The sequence below is a fragment of the Salvelinus sp. IW2-2015 genome, linkage group LG25 (assembly GCF_002910315.2).
Source record: "Salvelinus sp. IW2-2015 linkage group LG25, ASM291031v2, whole genome shotgun sequence".
Classification (NCBI taxonomy): domain Eukaryota; kingdom Metazoa; phylum Chordata; class Actinopteri; order Salmoniformes; family Salmonidae; genus Salvelinus; species Salvelinus sp. IW2-2015.
Genome location: NC_036865.1, coordinates 22,623,960 through 22,646,090, shown reverse-complemented (window position 1 = coordinate 22,646,090; position 22,131 = coordinate 22,623,960). Strand labels below are relative to the sequence as shown.

The 22,131-nt window shown below is 41.0% G+C and overlaps 2 protein-coding genes across 2 annotated transcripts; one reads left to right on the top strand and one right to left on the bottom strand.

The window, feature by feature from the left end:
• Positions 1-2,860: 2,860 nt before the first annotated feature.
• Positions 2,861-5,964, bottom strand: vip (vasoactive intestinal peptide). The gene is made up of 6 exons (XM_023970297.2): positions 5,823-5,964; positions 5,145-5,249; positions 4,466-4,570; positions 3,871-4,002; positions 3,617-3,719; positions 2,861-3,190 (listed from the first exon to the last, which is right to left on the bottom strand). Coding segments are annotated over exons 1-6 (456 nt in total). The 5' UTR covers positions 5,825-5,964; the 3' UTR covers positions 2,861-3,181.
• Positions 5,965-10,440: 4,476 nt separating this feature from the next.
• On the top strand, positions 10,441-21,988 carry LOC139022599 (anaphase-promoting complex subunit 1-like). The gene is made up of 8 exons (XM_070434990.1): positions 10,441-11,373; positions 11,473-11,628; positions 13,989-14,199; positions 15,154-15,254; positions 16,292-16,356; positions 16,586-16,708; positions 20,705-20,860; positions 21,096-21,988. Exons 1-6 carry the CDS (start codon positions 11,350-11,352, stop codon positions 16,620-16,622), a joined length of 594 nt encoding a protein of 197 aa, XP_070291091.1. The 5' UTR covers positions 10,441-11,349; the 3' UTR covers positions 16,623-16,708; positions 20,705-20,860; positions 21,096-21,988.
• Positions 21,989-22,131: the final 143 nt, after the last annotated feature.

Below are 22,131 nucleotides of genomic sequence, written 5' to 3'. Positions count from 1 at the left end.
GATTTGCCTTGCCCAAAGCACCTTAGCAATGATGAGAATGTGATGTGACAAATTGAGATGCATGGGGCCGTGCACAAACTTTATCAGCATCCTGTCTCCTCAAATATTTCTGTTTGCCCTGGTTTCAGAGAAGGTGGTTGTTGGTGACACCGAAAAGATGATGTAAAACAGGTTTTAGGATGTTATCTGGTCAAAAGAAAATCTGCACAGCACTTCTGCATTTGATTTAGCTATACTTATTGTTGGAGTTGCTGTTTCCTGGTCATTAAAAGCTTTGACATAGATGCAAGTTGACAGTGATTTGGACTTATTTTTAAATTTGGGATCCCACATAAGTCTTGGCTAATAATAATATAATTTAATTTGGACTCCCCCTCCCAGCACATTGCTTATGACATTTATGAGTCAAATATCCTGTGCCATTTCGACACTTGTAAACATACTGAGTCATGACTTTTGTGGCACGATTTCACACTGGCTTACTGATTCCAACATAGTGAGCATTCATCTCAACATGATGTAGGAAATTTGACAGTGTTTTCTGTTCATATTAGTCATGAACTTAACATCCTCATGTAAGAGAGTCAGTGAACACTTTTGGTAACACTTTACTTGACACCCAGCATCATAACACGTTATGGCACGGTCATAACCATGTCATAACAGCTGACATAACTTGTCTTAACCTGTTATATGGTCATAACACTGTCATGACACATATATTTAGACTTGTTGTGACATATATTGTGTTATTTTATTGCTGGTTAGGGCCCCCTCATAATAGTTTAAAAACCCACAAAACCTTCCACAGTAGTTATGTTATGGCTGATTCTGACAACCAAAAAAAAGCCCACAAAACCTACCACACAAGGCAAAACGTTTCATTACACCATAGCCTACTTGTCAACAGTATGTTTAAAATTAACCCATTTAAATTATCATCATAATTGCGCACACATTGGTGTCAGACATGCACCTACCCCAATGCTCTGTTGCTGATGACTGGGATGAATGCAGGAGCAGATTTCAGGAGCAGGACAAGACACCCTCTTTTCTGACTGATGAATGACGTAAGGGCATATACGTGATAGGCCTATCTGGCTTATACGATTATGGTGGTCATAATGCTTCTTGACAGTGTCATAAAGTGTATTTTCTTAGTCCAAGTAAAGTGACACAGGATGGTCATAATGCTTCATGACAGTGTCATGAAATGCATTTTTTACAAGTTATTTAAAGTATTATGAAAAAAATATCACTGTAAAGAATTCATTACAACAACAAAGGATTTAAGAACTCATTTTCAAACAAAAGGAAACTTCTTGACAGGGGAAAAACTCATTTGAATAAATGTGTGTTATGGCACTCATATGTAGGTGTCATAACCAGCCATAAAATAACGCAATATATGTCACAACAGGTGTAAATGACATGTTATGAGCGTGTCATAATGCGTTATGACACTGGGTGTCAAGTGAAGTGTTACCACACTTTTTTATTTGTCAAAGAAGAGAGCACAATCTGTTCTAGGAGGAACGATATTAGATCTTCTTATAACGTGCCAGAAACTATACAGTGAACTAAGTGCAATGTACAATGCAGTATAGTCAATGACATGGCTTGACACAGTCCTTTTCACTCCGATTATTACACTTAGCTTGTTAGGAGGCCAAGAAGGCCATCAAATTAGCCCTGGCACTGATTACAAGAGGGTTTGAACAGAGGTGAACCTACAGTGAGGTGGACACACTCCTGTGTCATTTGTAACATACATACTACTGTACACAGTAAGTCTGAGGCCCATGCATATTACAAAAACAATTTGACTTTGATCAATATACTTACTATGTAACTGTAAATAACAACCAGATTTGTACCAAAATATATCAATGCTTCATAATGCAAATTGAATATGGCCATTGCAATTGAAATTGTAAGCGTATCGGTGAGAATAGAGGTGTACACGAATGTCATGTCTGTTCAGGTCCCTTTTGTTATAAATTGTTCTAGCTGAAAGCTAAATGTAGACGTAAAATCCAAGGCTATTCTTTGTTATTCATTATGCCAGTTCAATCCTTCAATAATGGCAATCACACATAAAAACAATTGCACAAGTATACGTCATTTTATTCACTGAATATATTCGAAGTTACATTAGTTCAGAAAATGTACCAATAATTCTGTGGAAACAATTTCTCAGTCATCTTTGTCACAGTCCTCTCATAACTACGATGATTCAAATACAGTATATGACTTATCTACAGTATGTCCGTTGACATAAATTCATGTTAATATTTATCTGCTATTCTACGCTTTGTCTCATGTCTTTGAAGTGAAYAATACTTTTTTAAATGAGATCCCTGCCATTATCTAGTTTGAATATTTCCACTGTGTAACTGAGACTGAGAAGGTAATTGCTTTAAAGTTCTTCTCTGTGTTGTGCTGATTTGATAGCAAATAACATGCTAATTTGTCACATTGGCATGAAACTGATCAATTCATTTCAAATGCTATGAAGTTGATATTCATAAAATCAAATGTAATAGTCTTTGTTTCCCATCTTCATTCAGCTGAGCAGGTCATCAAAGCACGTGTTGAGTGCAACTGTAAGTTTGTGACGTAATTTGTAAGTAACTTAGCAATACCTTTTCTCCCAACAAGTTTGTTTTTTACATGAAAATAAATAATCAACATCAATATTTACTTACAAAATTACTCAGCTTTGAAAAATAAATGGACATCTTTTATTTGGTGGACGGTTTCACAGAACTAAATGCTCTAGGTAAGTTTTTGCACAAGGTATAGCGTTGTTCCACATGGATATAAAGTGATTATATGCATCATAGCCGCTCTAAATGTGGTCCTCTTCTGTTTAAGCTGATGGTACTCTATAGCAGTATAAAGCTTGTTTAAAATGCATTTATTGAACTACCATTTACAGAGTCCTGGACAAAGCAAATCTATCTAATCCCAGGTGGACATGTATAATATTTACTGTGGCCTACATCTTTAGACCAATATTTTTGGTTTTAGTATATCTTATATACAATGTAAACATTTACTTTATACTGTAGAGATAACCACACATGACTTTTAGCCCGTTGTTGAAGAACTTAAATATTGTTTTGAATGGTAGATCGATGAGGTTGACGATTGAGGTCGTCACACCAGTGGGTCTTCTTCAGAGTGGCTGAAAAAGACAGTTGAAGAAGAGGGAAGATGGAGGGAGAGATATTTGATTATTGATCAGAATACAGAGTTTCAGATCATGAGAAGACGTGATGAGGGCATTCATTTAGTGGAAACATTCTACTGTATTGCCCATAAGCTTTCATTAGCTGAGCTCCTGTTGTAAAATGTAAGTATTCCTATGGGTATACGTTGTTAGCCGTGCAAAATAGATGCAGCTATGTCTGTCCACTAAACTCCACTATACAGATATCAGGTCTTGCTGTCTCTATGGTAGCAGTGCAACCACACTGTGTTGAATACCCTGTTTACGCAATGACCACCACAGTAACAACCCAGTGGAGAGGGCGTTCAACTGAACGCACAGATGGGGGGGGGGGGGTGAAACTGAATGGGAATGGAGGAGGAGGAGTGAGACTGAACCTACCAATTGGAAGTTATTGAGAAGGTGATCTACGTTGACGTCATCATAGCTCTCTTGAAACGAGGGCTCACTTCTGGATTCTTCTTGCATGGGAGGGTCTTCTTGACTGAAAAGAGAAGAAGGGTACATTGTACTTCTGTCATACTGGGGAGAGAGCCTGCGTACATGCACATCCTGACATACACATGCATGCACACTCGCAAACACACCATACACACACACACACACACACAATCTATTATTGTGCTTGTTCCCACCTTCTCTTTCCTGTCAGAACCGAGTTCAGATATTTCTTCACAGCCATCTGTTTGCGGAAGCGACTGTAGTTGTCTGTGAATATGGCATCTGAGTGGCGCTTCACTGGTACCTGGTCTTCCATCATGTCATCACTGTGACAAATGAACCACAACACATTTTAGTCCATCATTTTGAGACTTTTGCTAACCTTGTTATGACTTATACTGGACCTATCCAATAGGGTTATTTAAACCATAAGTAGATCACAATTTAGATGACAAATCTCTTAAAATTACAACAAATTAGGTTATTAACAGTTTAAGGCAGATATGCTAATACAACATTGTTAGGGATATATCAAAAGGTTTTCACTGAGAATAAAATGACAGAAATAGGTTACAGGAAGAAAATGTTATGGAATAGATATTTCTGTCATGCTGTCATTCCTGACTCTATAAATGTTTTCAATAAACCTGAATGCTTCAGAAAATATGTTAATATCAAAGTTATCATACTGTTAAAATTGTTTGAATTTGAAAGGCGCTCTATTCGCGTTAAATAGGGAAACCAAACTCCGCGCGATAATCTGAACGAAAAGCATAAAATAGAGCCTACCTGACTCGCTTTCCGATCAAGGATTCCAGATACCGCCGCGCGGATAGCTGTCCAAGAAGTTTGCTGTATCCACTAGTAAAGAGACCGTCTGCGTGTCTCGTCGGTCTGTCAACAGATTAAAACAGATTATTAGTCACCGTGTGTAGCAAAAATCTGAAACGGGGGTTTGTGTTCCAAAAGGCTACATTAGGGTAAAATGTTTTGCCTATGTCGATACTCTTAGACAATACAAAAATAACATTTGTTGTCATGAGACGGACAGACACTTTTAAATTCGTTGTTTTGTATCCTCTCTGGGTATGCTAACATCCAAGATTATATTGGAAGAAATTACCACGTTCCACTAATTATTCATTGCTTTCAACATAATATCCATTTAGGCCTACATGAAAGTAGCCTAGATGACAGAACATAAAACATGATTWCTCAAGACTTAAATATTATTGTTAGAAAGTAGCTTTGTACTAGGATATAGTCGATTAATTAATTAATTGTTTATCATCGTGTTTATTAATTAACCCCAGAGTAAGAATAGGTTAGAACACTTTAGCGTTATATAAGTTAGTATATTGCAGTTCTTGAACTCTTTGGCAAAAGTAACTATTGATGCTCTTTTAGTCATGTCCTCTTGCACATAAATAATACATCTTTAAATGAGTAATAGCGGTATTATTCCTACCTCATAGATGCATATGGCAAACACTGAGTCCGGGAATATAGCACACTGCACAGGGCTATTAGAAAAAGGAGCTGGGAGCCGTTCCTTTGTAACATCGCTTTATACCTGTAAAGGGAGATATGGTTTTATTCACTACTGTTGCTTTCACATAGCCTACATTCTTATAGTCAATGTGAAACAACTACATTTCTCAAAATCCTGCTTGCCTCGTTATTCGGTACCACTTTACGCACAGGAAAAAAGTTTACTCAAGACCTTCTCTTTTTATTGTATTGTAAAGGAATAAGAGTAAACCACATGAGTAAACAAGTTTGCCGATTGTGCTAGCCAGTGCTACCAGAACAAAATTACGTTTTGCGCAAATGTCCAATTGCGCACGTATCCAGTTAGTTAGGACTTGGTTTCAACCTTTGTATGAGCATTTGTTTGTCCTCAAATACAATTGCCAATCACAAATCAATCTTATAATTGGAATCCATAACTATTTCAAGTTATTAATTTGCTAGAAGATGGACAGAATTACTTCTAATGAATCCAAATATGTTTATGCTTGATTGCAGAGGTAAAAACACATTGTAGCCTATGCAATTAGAATATGATGCGAAGCCTAACTGAAAATAATATCAAACAAATAGCATAATTATCTCAAACAAATAGCATCATTGGAAAAAGTCTTACATTTGCCAAAATTATCCGCTGCTCTGCTCGGGTACCGGTGCTGTCCAAGGTCTTGAAACGCTTTGTGGCTGTATCACCTGGAGAAGTCACGGAACACTGTTCAAAACCTCAGATGCTTCTTCAACTATCAGAGTCTCTTACTATACCTTCAACCCTTCCCTCGTTTTATACTTCTGAATACTTTTAGTCAAGCAGGAAGGCAGACAGATTTGATCAAGGTTGATACGTCATAAAAGTCCCATTGGGATTGATACGTTCGTCATTGGCTTGTTCGCATGCTCAGCAGAACCAGCCCTATGGTAAAACGTGATTTTGCTCATACAAAAATGACTTATTGCATATCATAGGTGTTGACTCAACTTATGTTATCCCTAGATGCTGTACCACTTGCATTGGTAGGCCTAATAGGGGTAAACACAGGCAGCCCAATTCTGATATTTGTTAAACTTATTGGTCTTTCGACCACTCACATCAGATCTTTTCACATCAGATATTTTTCAGAGCTGATCTGATTGGTCAAAAGACCAATTAGTGAAAAAAGATCAGAATTGGGCTGCCTGTGTAGCAGCCTAAGAGAAATAAACAGTAAAAATATATTTTTTCTATTTAGTAAGCAAAGTAAATATAATATTATACACAATGTGACATCTTGGACTATAACTCCCTCTGAATGGTTGCGAAGTGTCTGTATGACAGACATGAAGAAAAACAAACTACATGAAACCATAAATCCTCTTATCAGTTTCAGCACCAATATCTCCTTCCCTTTCTCCTGTTCCACATCCTCTCTCCACCTCTCCCATCTCATCATCTTTTTCTCTATATCACTCTATTCTTCTCCTAACCACCCTTAGTCCCACCGCTGCCTATTGTCTCCCACAATATAAGGACATTAAACGTTGACATTCCCTTACTCAATGCAGATGAAAGGCTCAGTTGATACAGATGTCAGATGCTCTCATGGAATATACACGCGTGTGAGTATAGGTACAGGAGTGATATGCTTCAGGATTGAGCCACAGTGTTGTATTTCAGCATCTGGATTCAGTATCAGCATTGGACTCTAATTCAGCTGTACTGATTCTCAGTGTTGGGTCTCATTGAATGCATCTCATATCTCCAAGACTGGGTGGTTGTAATAGCCCTATCTCAACCAGGAGCCTCTGGAAACCTAATCACAATTGTAATGTAATCATGCCAAACATAAAGTTGATTAGGGACAAAGGACTGGGGAACATGCTCATTTAATTGACAGCGATGATTTGAAACAGAGTCTGGTAAGGACTCCTTATACAGGAAATGTATGTATTATTTTGAAGGAATGTGCAGAATTGACAAGTTCCTATGTATGAGACAGTTAAAAGATCCACAGAAACTACAACATTGATGAAACCATAATTTTGATGTTATGATGCACAGCCTTTTAAATTCCTCTAGATTAGAAGTTAACTCTCAGCCATCTAGCAATAACGCCAGTCAGCATCACGTCACATGCTTAGGACCCTGGGACTGAACATCTCCCTCTGTAACTGGATCCTGGACTTCCTTACGGGCTGACCCCAGGTGATGAAGGTAGGCAACATCACCTTCGCCACGCGAACCCTCAACACGGGGGCCCCACAGGGGTGGGTGCTTAGTCCTCTCCGCCACGCATGACTCCAACACCATCGGGGGGGTGGAATCACTGCTTGGTATGGCAATGGTACCACCCTCGATTGCATGACACTACAGAGGGGGTTGCAGACAGTACATCACTGGGGCCGAGCTCCCTGCCATCAGGCGGTGTGAGAGGAAGGCCCGGAAAACCGTTAGATACTCCAGCCACCCAGGCCATAGACTGTTCTCTCTGCTTCCGCAAGGCAAGCGGTACCCGTACATCAAGTCTGACACCAACAGGCTCCGGAACAGCTTCTATCCCCATGTCATAACACTACTAAATAGCTAACTAAATAGGTAACATTTTGGCTTCATGGACTATCTGAGTTGACCTTTGTATTTTATTCTTATTTTTGCACTGTCTTTATGCACACTCACAGGTTCCTAACACACACACTGACACTGCAACCCACATACAAACACTCAGTCCATAATTTAATAATATTATGTGTGTGTGAGCAAATGATGGAGTGAGTGTTTGTATGTGTGTTGTAGTGTCAGTGTGCGTTATACTGACTCTACAGCCACACACACCCACTCACATACAATCATAATATGATCGCTGCTGCTACTCTGTTTATCATATATCCCGATGCCTAGTCACCTTACCCCTATACATATCTACCTCTTTCACTCCAGTATCCCAACACACGGTAAATATGGCACTGGAACTGACCCTGTATGCTTACTTACTTTATCGTGCTCTTCCTATTTCTTATTTTCATATCGCGTGTGTTTTTGTTCAACCTTGTTATTTTTAGTATTACAATGTTATTGATTACTGCATTGTTGGGGTTAGAGCTTGCAAGAAAGGCATTTCACTGTACTTGTGCATGTGACATTAAAACTTGAAATGGAAACTTGAATATCATTATACATTATGCAAGCAATACAGTTAATCCTTCATCACGCTTCAATACCTAATGGACAGAATACGCAACAGAAAATACCTGGCCCTGAGTCAGATGCTGGGGAATACCCCAGCTTGTTAGAGCCTATTGTGGTTTAGATTATCTGTCCACTGAACACTGGAGATGTGTTTGTTGCCAAATTGGCACTGACAGACTGATTTACAGGCCAGGGTCTAATATGACAGACATGGCCTTCATGGTGAGTCAGTTTTATGTAGTTTGCTTGAGGAACTCACGACCCAGTCGATGACCTTATCACCAATCTCATGGGTTCCCTCACCAGGTTAAAGGTCCACCTGGATCTTATGAGTATTGGATCATCTTATGGGGCAGGGGTACTCAACTCTTACCCTATGAGGTCCGGAGCCTGCTGGTTTTCTGTTCTACCTGACAATGAAATGCACACACCTGGTGTCCCAGGTCTAAATCAGTCCTTGATTAGAGGGGAAAAATAAAAAAATGCAGTGGAACTGGCTTCGAGGTCCAGAGTTGAGTTTGAGGGTTATAGAGGAAATTAGATGGCAAAACTAGGTCCAATAAATCAAGACTGAGGGAGAGAATTTTCTTCAGAGTGGAGACCATGAACAGTACGTGTCATTTTCCCTTTCACTGGCAAACCAAGGGCAAATTGAACATGGAAATTGAACATTTACAAATATAGATCATTGGTATGTTCTAAATTGTGTACTTTGTTTTATTTAAAGAAAAAATCCCCATTTCATTCAAGATCTCAACTTTGATAAGCTACTGATTTGGAAAAATATTGAATTTAGGCAATACAAAACCATAACTTTGATCTTAGGTTTCCAAATGGGCCCAAATACAACACACTGTAGGCTGAGGTTACACCTTATTTTGGGCCCCTGGGGGACCTGTAATCACAGTCCTGTTTTAGGTTGAAATCCCTGTAATGGATCAATTAAGCAAATAGCTCTTCATAGCATCCTAACTAATTCTGTAAATACATTTGTGTCTCAAGCCACATGGAAGACATTAATGCCCAGTAATGGTCTCAGTGCTTCATTAGTCCAGTAATCAAAGGCACAAACCACCCTACAACGCCCCTGGGACCTTAAGTCATCAGATCCAATCACATTACATCTTTGTCTTTCTGGGCTGATCTCAGAGGTAGAGTCATGTTTTGCATTTCCTTCGATACTAACAAGATAAATAGTGTATTTAAGGCATGTCATTCAACTCTCTGAGGAGTTGGTTCTCTGGATATTGTCTATCTGTGACAGTCAGAGAGCAGGAGAGTGTTCACAGGTGAACTTCTCTCATGCCTTTGTCAAAATAATTGTACAGTAGAATTTAATATGAATATATTTTCTGGTTGTTCCAGACACACTTTACAGATTTTACTGCCACACAAGAACAGTTGCTTTCAGAGGAAGTACTTATGTGGAAGGAATTCTTATCACAGATGTTGAGAGATACTTCACAAATCTTTTTGTAAAAATGCTTTCTTAAGGTGTCAATTTTGCCCTGCCCTAGACAGACATCTTGAGAGCAGTCAGAGGTGAGTGAGTACTACAATATAAAAAATTATCAAGTTCAATAACAGGTGTGAAGGCACACTCTGTTTTGTGATGTACCTCGGGACAAACAGGAATATTGGCAGAGAGAAAAACCTAGTTTAGCGGGCACACTGAGGGATGGAATAGTCCCCTAAATATCTCTATTAAACTCATATTGTTTTGACACATCCATCTCTAGTCCCTATGTCACCTGGATTCGTGAGCAGCAATGACAATGAAAAATTTAGAAAAATTTAAGAAAATCTGGACATGGCTTATATCAAAGAGTTCAGCATGTTTACACCTGGCTTTGTCCTATTGCATCCCAGAGAGTAAATCATTCGGAGATGAATACTTTTTGCATTGCAATTTCTTATAATAAATAGGCCTACTTATTGTCCAGCAAAAGAGGTTTCATATAACTTCCCCATTCTCTCTGTCTACAATGTATCATATTACTGAAAATATGAATATGTAAATATTATCACTTGACACGTGTGCGTCACTTTCCACCTTCCTACTTGATTGGTTGATAAAGTGAGGTGAAGATCCTGAGGACAGCAAGATGTCAGAGCACTTGCGAAAAACGGAAGTGTATTCTTATTTTAGGGGTTGCTTTAAGTTGTTTTTATGTTGACCATGCTGAACACGTGGTACCCAAGTAAGAGTCAAATAAAGAAAACAAAAGGATTCCGAGACAAGGGCCAAAAAAGGACTTATTATCAGGTTCGCGCCTGTACCACTGCAGCATGCTAGCTAGCTAACGAGACAGTATGCTAATCTAAACATGGTTGCTAGCGAGTTAGCCAGACACAAACATGCAACACTAAACGCTATGCTATGTGTACTTGAAGTTTGCGAAATGTATCCAGATTATATTAACAAGCTCCTAGTAGCTAACTAAGTTATGGTGATGACCACAGTCACAGACAGTAACTTTGCTAGCTAAATTCGCTACTGTTACTATTTGATTGTATGTTCAAGCCAACGGCTAGCTGCGTAGTTAGCCATCATTAGCTGTTATAGCTAGTTGTCTGCCGTTCGGCATGTTCTACCTAACTAGCAGTTTAGTTGGCTGCACTATAAGCAATTCACAATGATCTGCGGGGCTTGCATGTTATGCTGTTATTTAATTTTGAACACTACTAAGTCACTGGTCTCATTGTATTTTCTAGGTATTTCACAGCATTTTATGTGAAGTTTAACAGGATATCTCTAAGTGAAATATACTGTCAGATATTCACTCCTGCGTCGCTCAGAAATAATGCTGATATCTGAAACTCATGTCGAACGACTATGAAGAGCGAGCCACAAAGATAGCCGCGGGGGAATTGCAGTCAGTTGTCCCGTTTGGCGTGAGCAGTGCAATAACCACCCGAACGCTGTAAACCTGCAGCTGCAAGCCTCTAAGCTCAGGTCCTCAGACAGAAGGTCCCCTCCAGGATGTCACTACAGCAGAAGGTGAGGGTAAGACTGGGGGGAGGGGATCTGTTGTGTGGTGGTTCCTTATGATACAGACAGCAGTCATGTGTAATGTTGTTTTCACTATTGTGTGGATGTTTACAGGAGTGTTGGTTGCTGAGAAAAGGTTCCAGTGTGGACAGTGATGAGAATGAGGAGGAGCTCTATGCAGCAGGAAACATGGTCATATGGAGCAGAGGGAGCAAGAGTCACGCTTCCCATGTTTACAAGGCTTTCACTGTTGGCAGTCCAGTAGTACAGGTAATTGAACTAAACATGTCATATTGAACATACACCGAGTTTACAGAACATTAGGAACACCTTCCCAGCTGCAGGTTTAAAGCGTTCGGGTGGTTATTGCACTGCTCACACCAAACGGGACAACTGACTGCAATTCCCCCGCGGCTATCTTTGTGGCTCGCTCTTCATAGTCGTTCGACATGAGTTTCAGATATCAGCATTATTTCTGAGCGACGCAGGAGTGAATATCTGACAGTATATTTCACTTAGAGATATCCTGTTAAACTTCACATAAAATGCTGTGAAATACCTAGAAAATACAATGAGACCAGTGCTGAATACAACAGGTGTTGATTTGATTTTGTGTAGACATTACAGTGAAAATCTTACTTATGCGCCCCTAACCAACAGTGCAGTTTCAAAAATATGGATAAGAGATAAAAGTAACAAGTAATTAAATAGCAGCAGTAAAAAATAACAATATATACAGGGGGGTGCCGGTACAGAGTCAATGTGCGGGGGCACCGGTTAGTAGAGTTATTAAAGTGACTATGCATAGATGACAACAGAGAGTGGCAGTGGTGTGTGTGGGGGGGGGGGGAATGCAAATAGTCTGGGTAGCCATTTGACTAGATGTTCAGGAGTATTATGGCTTGGGGTAGAAGCTGTTTAGAAGCATCTTGGACCTAGACTTGGTGCTCAGGTATCACTTTTTCTGTAGTCCACAATCACCTCCTTTGTCTTGATCACGTTGAGGGAGAGGTTGTTGTCCTGGCACCACATGGCCAGGTCTCTGACCTCCCTATAGGCTGTCTCGTTGTTGTCGGTGATCAGGCCTACCACAGTTGTCATTGGCAAATTTAATGATGGTGTTGGAGTCCTGCCTGGCCATGCAGTCATGAGTGAACAGGGAGTACAGGAGGGSGCTGAGCACGCACCCCTGAGGGGCCCCTGTGTTGAGGATCAGTGTGGCGGATGTGTTGTTACCTACCCTTACCACCTCGGGGCGGTCCGTCAGGAATTCCAGGATCCAGTTGCAGAGGGAGGTGTTTAGTCCCAGGGTCCTTAGCTTATTGATGAGCTTTGAGGGCTCTGTGATGTTGAACGCTGAGGTGGTATGTAAACAGCTACGAAGAATACAGATGAGACAATGAATAGCATTCTCACATAGGTGTTCCTTTTGTCCAGGTGGGAAAGGGCAGTGTGGAGTGCTATAGAGATTGCATCATCTGTGGATCTGTTGGGGCGGTATGCAAATTGGAGTGGGTCTAGGGTTTCTGGGATGATGGTGTTGATGTGAGCCATGTCCAGCCTTTCAAAGCACTTCATGGCTACAGACGTGAGTGCCTCGAGTCAGTAGTCATTTAGGCAGGTTACCTTAGTGTTTTTGGGAACAGGCACTATGGTGGTCTGCTTAAAACATGTTGGTATTACGGACAGGGAGAGGTTGAAAATGTCAGTGAAGACACTTGCCAGTTGGTCAGCGCATGCTCGCAGTACACGTCCTGGTAATCCATTTGGCCCTGTGGCCTTGTGAATGTTGACCTGTCTAAAGGTCTTACTCACATTGGCTGCGGAGAGCGTGATCACACAATCTTCCGGTACAGCTGGTGCTCTCATGCATGTTTCAGTGTTATTTGCCTCAAAGCGAGCATAGAAGGAATCCTGGAACATATTCAAGTCTGTGCTAGCACAACAGTCCTGTAGCTTAGCATCTGCTTCATCTGACTGCTTTTTTATTGATATAGTCGTGCTTTAATTTTTGCTTGTAAGCAGGAATCAGGAGGATGGAATTGTGGTCAGATTTGCCAAATGGAGGGAGAGCTTTGTATGTGTCTCTGTGTGTGGAGTATAGGTGGTCCAGAGTTCTTTTCCCTCTGGTTGCACATTTAACATGCTGATAGAAATGTGGTAAAACAGATTTGTTTCCCTGCGTTAAAGTCCCCGGCCACTAGGAGCGCCCCCTCTGGGTGAGCGTTTTCCTGTTTGCTTGTGGCGGAATACAGCTCATTCAATGCTATCTTAGTGCCAACCTCTGACTGAGGTGGTATGTAAACAGCTACGAAGAAWACAGATGAGAACTCTCTCGGTAGGTAGTGTGGCCTTCAGCTTTCATAATATACTCTACCTCAGGTGAGCAATAGCTCGAGACTTCCTTAGATATAGTGCACCAGCTGTTATTTACAAAATACATAGTCCGCCGCCCCTTGTCTTACCAGACGCCGCTGTTCTATCTTGCCGGTACATCGTATAACCAGCTGGCTTTATGTTGATATTGTCGTCGTTCAGCCATGACTCCGTGAAGCATAAGATGTTACAGTTTTGTATGTCCCGTTGGTAGTTTAATCTTCCACTTAACTCGTCGATTTTATTGTCCAAAGATTCCACGGTTGCTAGCAGAATTGAGGGAAGTGGGGGTTTATTCGATCGCCTTCGAATTCTCAGAAGGCAGCCCGCTCTCCGGCCCCTCTTTCTCCGCCTCCTCTTCACGCAGATCACTGGGGTCGGGGCCTGTTCCCGAGGGAGCCGTATTTCCTCCGCCTCGGGCTCGTCAGAGTCGTGAAAGAAGAAAAAGGATTCTGCTAGTCTGTGGTGAGTAATCGCAGTCCTGATGTCTAGAAGTTATTTTTGGTCATAAGAGACGTAGCGGCAACATTATGTACAAAATACGTAAAAAAACAAGTTACAAACAAACGAAAAAACACAATCGGTTGGGGGCACGTAAAACGTCTGCCTTCTGCTCCGACGCCATCTTAGTAAGTTGCACCCCTTTTGCCGTCAGAACAGCCTCAATTCGGGCATGGACTCTACAAGGTGTTGAAAGCATTCTACTGGGATGCTGGGCCATGTTGACTCCACTGCTTCCCATAGTTGTGTCAAGTTGGCTGGATGTCCTTTGGCTGGTGGACCATTCTTATACAGGAAACTGTTGAGTGTGAAAAACTCAGAAGCATTGCAGTTATTGACACACTCAAACCGGTGTGGCTCCTACTACCATACCCCGCTCAAAGGCACTTAAATATTTTTTGTCTTGTTCATTCACCCTCTGAATGGCACGCATACACAATCCATGTCTCTAGGCATAAACAACCTCTTTCTTTAACCTGTCTCCTCCCCTTCATCTACACTGATTTGAAGTGGATTTAACACTTGACATCAATAAGGGATCATTATAACTTTCACCTGGATTCACCTGACCAGTCTGTCATGGAAGTAGGTGTTCCTAATGTATTGTACATTCAGTGTATACATACATACCGTGTGTGTACATTATATGGCATGTCTGTTTTCATCGTCAACATTGAGATACTAGTCAGCTTATCAAAAATACTTTTTTTCAGTATGTATATCCAGTAATGTCTCCCTAACTCCCTTTTCAAGCATTATGGTGTAATTTTGGTTTTCAGCAAAAGAAGTAGGCCTATGCCACATCCTCTTCCTCATGATGTGTCATCATTAAATTCCAGAGCTCATTGATGTACATTTTAACCATTTCTTTTTCCCAGTGATGTTGTGAAGTGGTTAATTTGCTTTCTTGTATTCCAGAGCAGGATGTTATGGAACAGACTGTGTGTATTGTCCTGAGGAGCTGTGTGAATGGGCACAGTGTGACACCGAAGGACTTAATCTCCCCTCTACACTTTCAGGTGAGTTCCTTATCACTGACTGATGTAACAGCACGTTGTCTAAAATGTGTGCTAGCAACCATTTGACGTGTTCATAGTGTTTATGGYGTGTTAAATTTTGTGATGTACTACCTTGTGATGACGTCTTGAGTTGTGATGTACTGTGAACATTGGTTAGAGAAATCCTTTTTTGTACATTTTGTCATGTCTTCCAGTCCTGGCCATCTAATTTCCTCATTAGAATCCCTTAAGTAGAACCAGCAGATATGGACAGTAATTATGTTTGTTTTACACAGTTATTGATATTCCCCAGGACCAGTCCATTGTCTTCTTAACCATTGGTAATGAGTGATTTGGCTCACTGACAGCTGACGAGAGGCTTCAGATTACAATGAAAAACAGCATCATGCAATTAACGGCCTTGGCATGTGTGTGTCATTATTTTTCACATCAAAATTCACTTGACATGATTTAATTTTATATATTTTTTTCCTGGTGAGTTGCGGGAAACACTGAGTAAACCTAGGCGTACGTCGTGACGTACAGGGGAAATGACGGTGCTTTCTTGGGGGTGAATTTAGCTCATGTTGTTTGGGTCCACATTTACAGACCAGATTTTTTTTAACCAGTTGTAGTTAAGACAAGACTGTAAGACTCCACCATTCTACAATCATGGTAAATAGGGACATGTCTTGATCCCCAACAAGAGATACTATGAGAATGCAGACTGTCTGTTTCTTTAGTGAGCCATTCAAATGTTGACTAGAGTCATGATTCACAAGATCATCCAACTTTTTTTCTCCAACATCACCTTGAATAGGATTTCATGAAATTAAGTCCCGTGACTTTTACAGGTCTCTAATGTGTGGCCCACTAAATTTGGTCTGCTGTTGGAATGCAAAAGCCCTGCACCCGAGGCACCTCCAAGTCCTTCCGGGTACATACAGTACACAGAAAAAACCCATAATACCCACTCCCTGCTGTTTCTGATCCCTTTTGGTTGATGCTAGTGTGTCAGGAGTGTTTTGAACATGCCACTGTGTCTCTGTGTTCTCAAGGAACCTCTTCCCACTGCATTCAGTATGCTGCACCCTCTGGATGAGAGTGGTGTGCAGACCTACAGGTGAGACTCAATAGAAATAGTCAACACAAATGTGAAACAAATTGTGGCAAAGAGAATGATGGAAAGCACCATACAAATAAACTATAATGGATGTTGAAACCTGAATGTTGGAGCCAGCATACTGTTGGTCCTCTTGCGATCCTTGACTGCTCTGTTAGCTGGCTGCCGGTACCTTAATTGCTGGCCCCATTATGGCTTGTTAATTGCTMATCTCCTGTGTCTCTGGCAGGTCTGTTCGAGGCTGCCTGTGTGCAATACGTCTCTGACAGCACCATGAAAATCGTCTTCTTCAACTGCAAGCCCTCCATAGTTATATGACACCGTGCAGGGCATACACTCAGTCACTCCAGATGTAAGATAACATGCAAGAACAACCCCTTGTGTTAATGTTTAATGCTTCCTTCATGATTTTTCAGTGGTAAAAAATTGATTATTCATGGCATAAATGGAATTTAAGAATAGAATTCTCATCATGGCATTAGTGATGACTCAAAGGTCTATCTACAATCCCTTAGAGTGGACTTAAATTGGTCTGACCTGGGCCAGGGATAGTTCACCCAAATTACAAAATAAACATTGGTTTTCTTACCCTGTAAGCAGTCTATGGACAAGGTATCACAGCAATCTATGCTTTGGGTTTATTTCCCTGGCACTGTTTTCAAATGCTAACGTTTTAGAATTTGTGGCACAAATCCCATTCAGGTCATGGTACCGATATTAGCATTATTCGCACATCATGTCCAAATCATCCGAAACTATGTCAAATTGATTGTGACACCCAACAAAGGCCCTTAAAGATGATTTGAATATCATGTGCAATGATGATTAATATCGGTACCATGACTTGAATGGGATTCCATGGGATGACGCATTCTCAGGATGGGTGAGCCTAGTATGTTGATATTTGTTGCTTACTGCATTCGTTTTTAATAAACAGTATGTCTAAATATTACGTAGTAGGATTAGCACACAGTATGTCGTTTTAGTAAGTAGTAGGCAAGACAGACATGGACACTGCCCATGTAACAAATAATCAAACCCTGATCCGAACTATAGCAAACGGACATTGCCCCTTTTTGTTTGAGCGCCATCGGTCCACATTGGACTGATATAAATTGCTAATTTGGTCTTGGGTTGGGGCTTTCTGAGTTGGGACCTATATTTCTAGAATGTCACCTGAAAACGATACATAGAGAACATCCTACTGGTATGGAACGGTAATGACACTCCTGAGTTAATTTCTTATCTGACCCCAATCTAAAATTCACAGCAGAGAGAAGTTGAGAAAAAATAGACTTCTTGGATCTTAAAGTCAACAAAAAAAAGAAAACAAGTTGGAGTCTACTATCTTCTGCAAGCCGCAGAGTAGGAGTACACTTTTACGTGCAGACCGTAACCACCCGGTACACCTTAAGCGAAACATCGGTGGGTCAATTCCTAAGACTCCGATGTAATTGTTCGAGCACAAAGCTAATGATATGCGCACCAGGCTCCTGCAACGTGGGTATGATTATAGTGCCATTGAACAGGGCTATACCTGTGCTAGAGACTGAATGTCAAAGCCTACTCAATGGCACTAATAGAAACCAGGACAAACCCCCCCACGTTTGTGTTTTTCCACGGGGTGCGGTCTCGTCAAATCCATTGTATTGAAACAAAAGTGATCCAAATCTACCAGTGTTCACACCATTGCCCCCTCTCATTGGTCTTAGCAGATTGTTATGCAAAGCATGCAGCTGCCCAAGAAGCGTGACACTTGGCCCCAGGCCCGTGTGGCCACTGTGTACATTGTGACAACATGACCAATACTACAGTTTTTTTCCCACCGAGAACAGGTAAATTATACAAAATCCAAAGCTTCATTAATTGTAGCACCACAAATATCATATACAGTGGGGCAAAAAAGTATTTAGTCAGCCACCAATTGTGCAAGTTCTCCCACTTAAAAAGATGAGAGAGGCCTGTAATTTTCATCATAGGTAGTACACTTCAACTATGACAGACAAAATGAGAAAAAAAATCCAGAAAATCACATTGTAGGATTTTTAATGAATTTATTTGCAAATTATGGTGGAAATAAGTATTTGGTCACCTACAAACAAGCAAGATTTCTGTCTCTCACAGACCTGTAACTTCTTCTTTAAGAGGCTCCTCTGTCCTCCACTTGTTACCTGTATTAATGGCACCTGTTTGAACTTGTTATCAGTATAAAAGACACCTGTCCACAACCTCAAACAGTCACACTCCAAACTACAATAGGCCAAGACCAAAGAGCTGTCAAAGGACACCAGAAACAAAATTGTAGACCTGCACCAGGCTGGGAAGACTGAATCTGAAATAGGTAAGCAGCTTGGTTTGAAGAAATCAACTGTGGGAGCAATTATTAGGAAATGGAAGACATAAAACCCACTGATAATCTCCCTCGATCTGGGGCTCCACGCAAGATCTCACCCCGTGGGGTCAAAATGATCACAAGAACAGTGAGCAAAAATCCCAGAACCACACGGGGGACCTAGTGAATGACCTGCAGAGAGCTGGGACCAAGTAACAAAGCCTACCATTCTCTATGTCACACACGCCGGCAGGGACCAATATCTTCCTTACAGGTCATAGTGGCACTTAGACGTGTCATTCCCCATCTCATATGTTCTCTCTTAAGCGCAGTACATGTCCAGGCCCACGTCTCGAATGTTTCTTGTCTAAGAGAAGAATAGCATTTGGATGATCCAGAAAGAAGATTGGGAGAATGTCATATGGTCATGTATGAAACCAAAATAGAACTTTTTGGTAAAAACTCACTCTCGTGTTTGGAGGACAAGAATGCCTGAGTTGCATCAAAGAAGCAACACACGCTACTGTGAAGCATGGGGGGTGGAGAACATCATGCTTTGGGGCTGTTTTTCTGCAAGTGGACCAGGAAACGACTGATCCGTGTAAAGGACAGAATGAATGTGGGCCATGTATCGTGAGATTGAGTGAAAACCTCCTTCCATCAGCAGGGCCATTGAAAGATGAAACGTGTGCTGGGTCTTTCAGATGACAATGATCCCAAACACAGCCCGGCAACGAAGGAGTGGCTTCCGTAAGAAGCATTTCAAGGTCCTGGAAGTGGCCTAGACCAAGTCTCCGACCCATAGAAATCTTTGAGGGGAGTTGAAAGTCCATGTTGCCAGCAAACAAGGCGGCGCAAAAACATGCACTGCTCTAGAGGAGAATCTTGGCATGGAGGATGGGCCAAAATACAGGCAACAGTGTGTGCAAAACCTTGTGAAGACTTACAGAAAACGTTTGACATGCTTGTCATTGCAACAAGGGTATATAACAAAGTATTGAGAAACTTTTGTTATTGACCAAATACTTATTTTCCAGCCATAATTTGGGCAAAATAATTCATAAAAAATCCTACAATGTGATTGTTCTTGCTCACTGTTCTTGTGATCATTTTGACCCCACGGGGTGAGATCTTGCGTGGAGCCCCAGATCGAGGGAGATTATCAGTGGGTTTGTATGTCTTCACATTTCCTAATAATTGCTCCCACAGTTGATTTCTTCAAACCAAGCTGCTTACCTATTTCAGATTCAGTCTTCCCAGCCTGGTGCAGGTCTACAATTTTGTTTCTGGTGTCCTTTGACAGCTCTTTGGTCTTGGCCATAGTGGAGTTTGGAGTGTGACTGTTTGAGGTTGTGGACAGGTGTCTTTTATACTGATAACAAGTTCAAAACAGGTGCCATTAATACAGGTAACGAGTGGAGGACAGAGGAGCCTCTTAAAGAAGAAGTTACAGGTCTGTGAGAGCAGAAATCTTGCTTGTTTGTAGGTGACCAAATACTTATTTTCCACCATAATTTGCAAATAAATTCATTCAAAATCCTACAATGTGATTGTCTGGATTTTTTTTTCTCATTTTGTCTGTCATAGTTGAAGTGTACCTATGATGAAAATTACAGGCCACTCTCATCTTTTTAAGTGGGAGAACTTGCACAATTGGTGGCTGACTAAATACTTTTTTGCCCCACTGTACATGCTCACGCTTCTGTGGGCTGCCTCTATTGGTCAAACTAAATGAGCATTGAAACTCCGCATCGCCGAACATAAGGATGCTATTCGTAGTAAAACACGGACTATGCTATTGCGCGCCACTGTATAGAAGCCAACCATGGCTCACCTGCCTCCCTGCGCTTTGTAGCCATAGAATGTCCAAATTTCACCAAGAGGACGTAAACTTAAACAGGCTAAACAATGATTTTTCAATGTCTTCGTTTATATAATGTTGCCTTGATCTTTGGGGGGGAGTGTGTCTGGATTCACAGACACCCAAATATCACTTATACTTATTTTGACACCCAGCTTTCTGACTACACAACTGAAGAACGTCTCCAGGATGGATTCACTCGGCTCACTCTTCCATTGCCACGCCCTGCATAACCAAAACAGGATGACCTCATCACCAGGCCTCCACTCGTGTACTTACTCACCCAACATCTCCAGCATGGCTGCACTCAGGTGAGTTTATACCAGGTGTCTTCAGTTCTGTTCCTGGAGTGCCACAGAGTGCAGGCCTTCAAGTCAAATACCCAAATAGGATATTAAAATGATATAAATAGGATGCCTGCTGTCCCACAGGGTCATACAGTTTTAGTCAAACATTCATGCTCAAAAGCTTATGTCTCGTTTACAACAACCACACCATTGACCATAACTAGCCACCCTTCTGCTGTCTTCTGACCCATGTCTGTAGCTGGTTCCACTCCCCTGGCATGGCTGCACACTCCTTGGCAATGGTGCAGTTTAACATGTGGTACCACTCATGTCCCCCAGAGGGCACAGCTTCCTGCCCTCGCCCAACAGCACTGCCAACGAGTCTGCTTGTCCCAGAGATGAAGCCCATGGTGCCTGATCTATGCATTGAGCAGCTGTGGAGTGAGACTGCCTCCTCCCACAGGCCAGTGTCCGACATTCACCTCTGCACAACTGGCTACAGTGGTGTCATGGATCCTGCTCTGTGGCCTAGTGGGTCTGTAGACAGGTTTATATTGCTTTTGTCTAATAAACCTGGGTCAATGTCGCATTTATTTTTATTGTGACATGTTTAATGGTAACTGCAGATATAAGCGATATTTTCGAAAGATCTACCATTTTTATCCATTTAATGGGTGGATTTTTCTTTTGTAAAACTTTCCATATTGCGACAAATGATGGAAACTGTGTTTTCCGATTTTAAATGATAATTGACAAATCATTTTGAAGTTATGCGCGCCACGTGATGTCATGGCCCCAGATGCATTTGCAAATTAAAAAAAACTCTGTAAATATTATATATTTTTAGGGCTGGGTCACAATGTTCAGCTGTTTTTATCGACAAAAGATAGTTAAATGGAAACACACCGCAGTAGTCAATTTTCCTATTTTTTTTCTGTGCAAACTATAAATGTCAACAAACAATCTCTGGACAAGTTAATGGAAATATAGCTTGTGTTTACGATATGTTTTTAAATGCAGGAAATATTTGTATTAGGTGTGATTAGAACGTCCTGAACATATTGCAAAATTGTAATGCCATTTCCATGGAAACCATTGTAGGGCATACTGTGAAATCTGTGGGAGAATTCAATTAAATAGATCTTTATTGTCCCTGTAGGGCAGTTCTTGTGCTGCATAAAAATACATGTACATACACACAGCAAATACCCATTGACATCGGGAAGATTTAAAAGCATTGAAAAAGAGCCATAGATGTATAAAATATCTGGCTTCTACAGTAAATATCTGGCTTG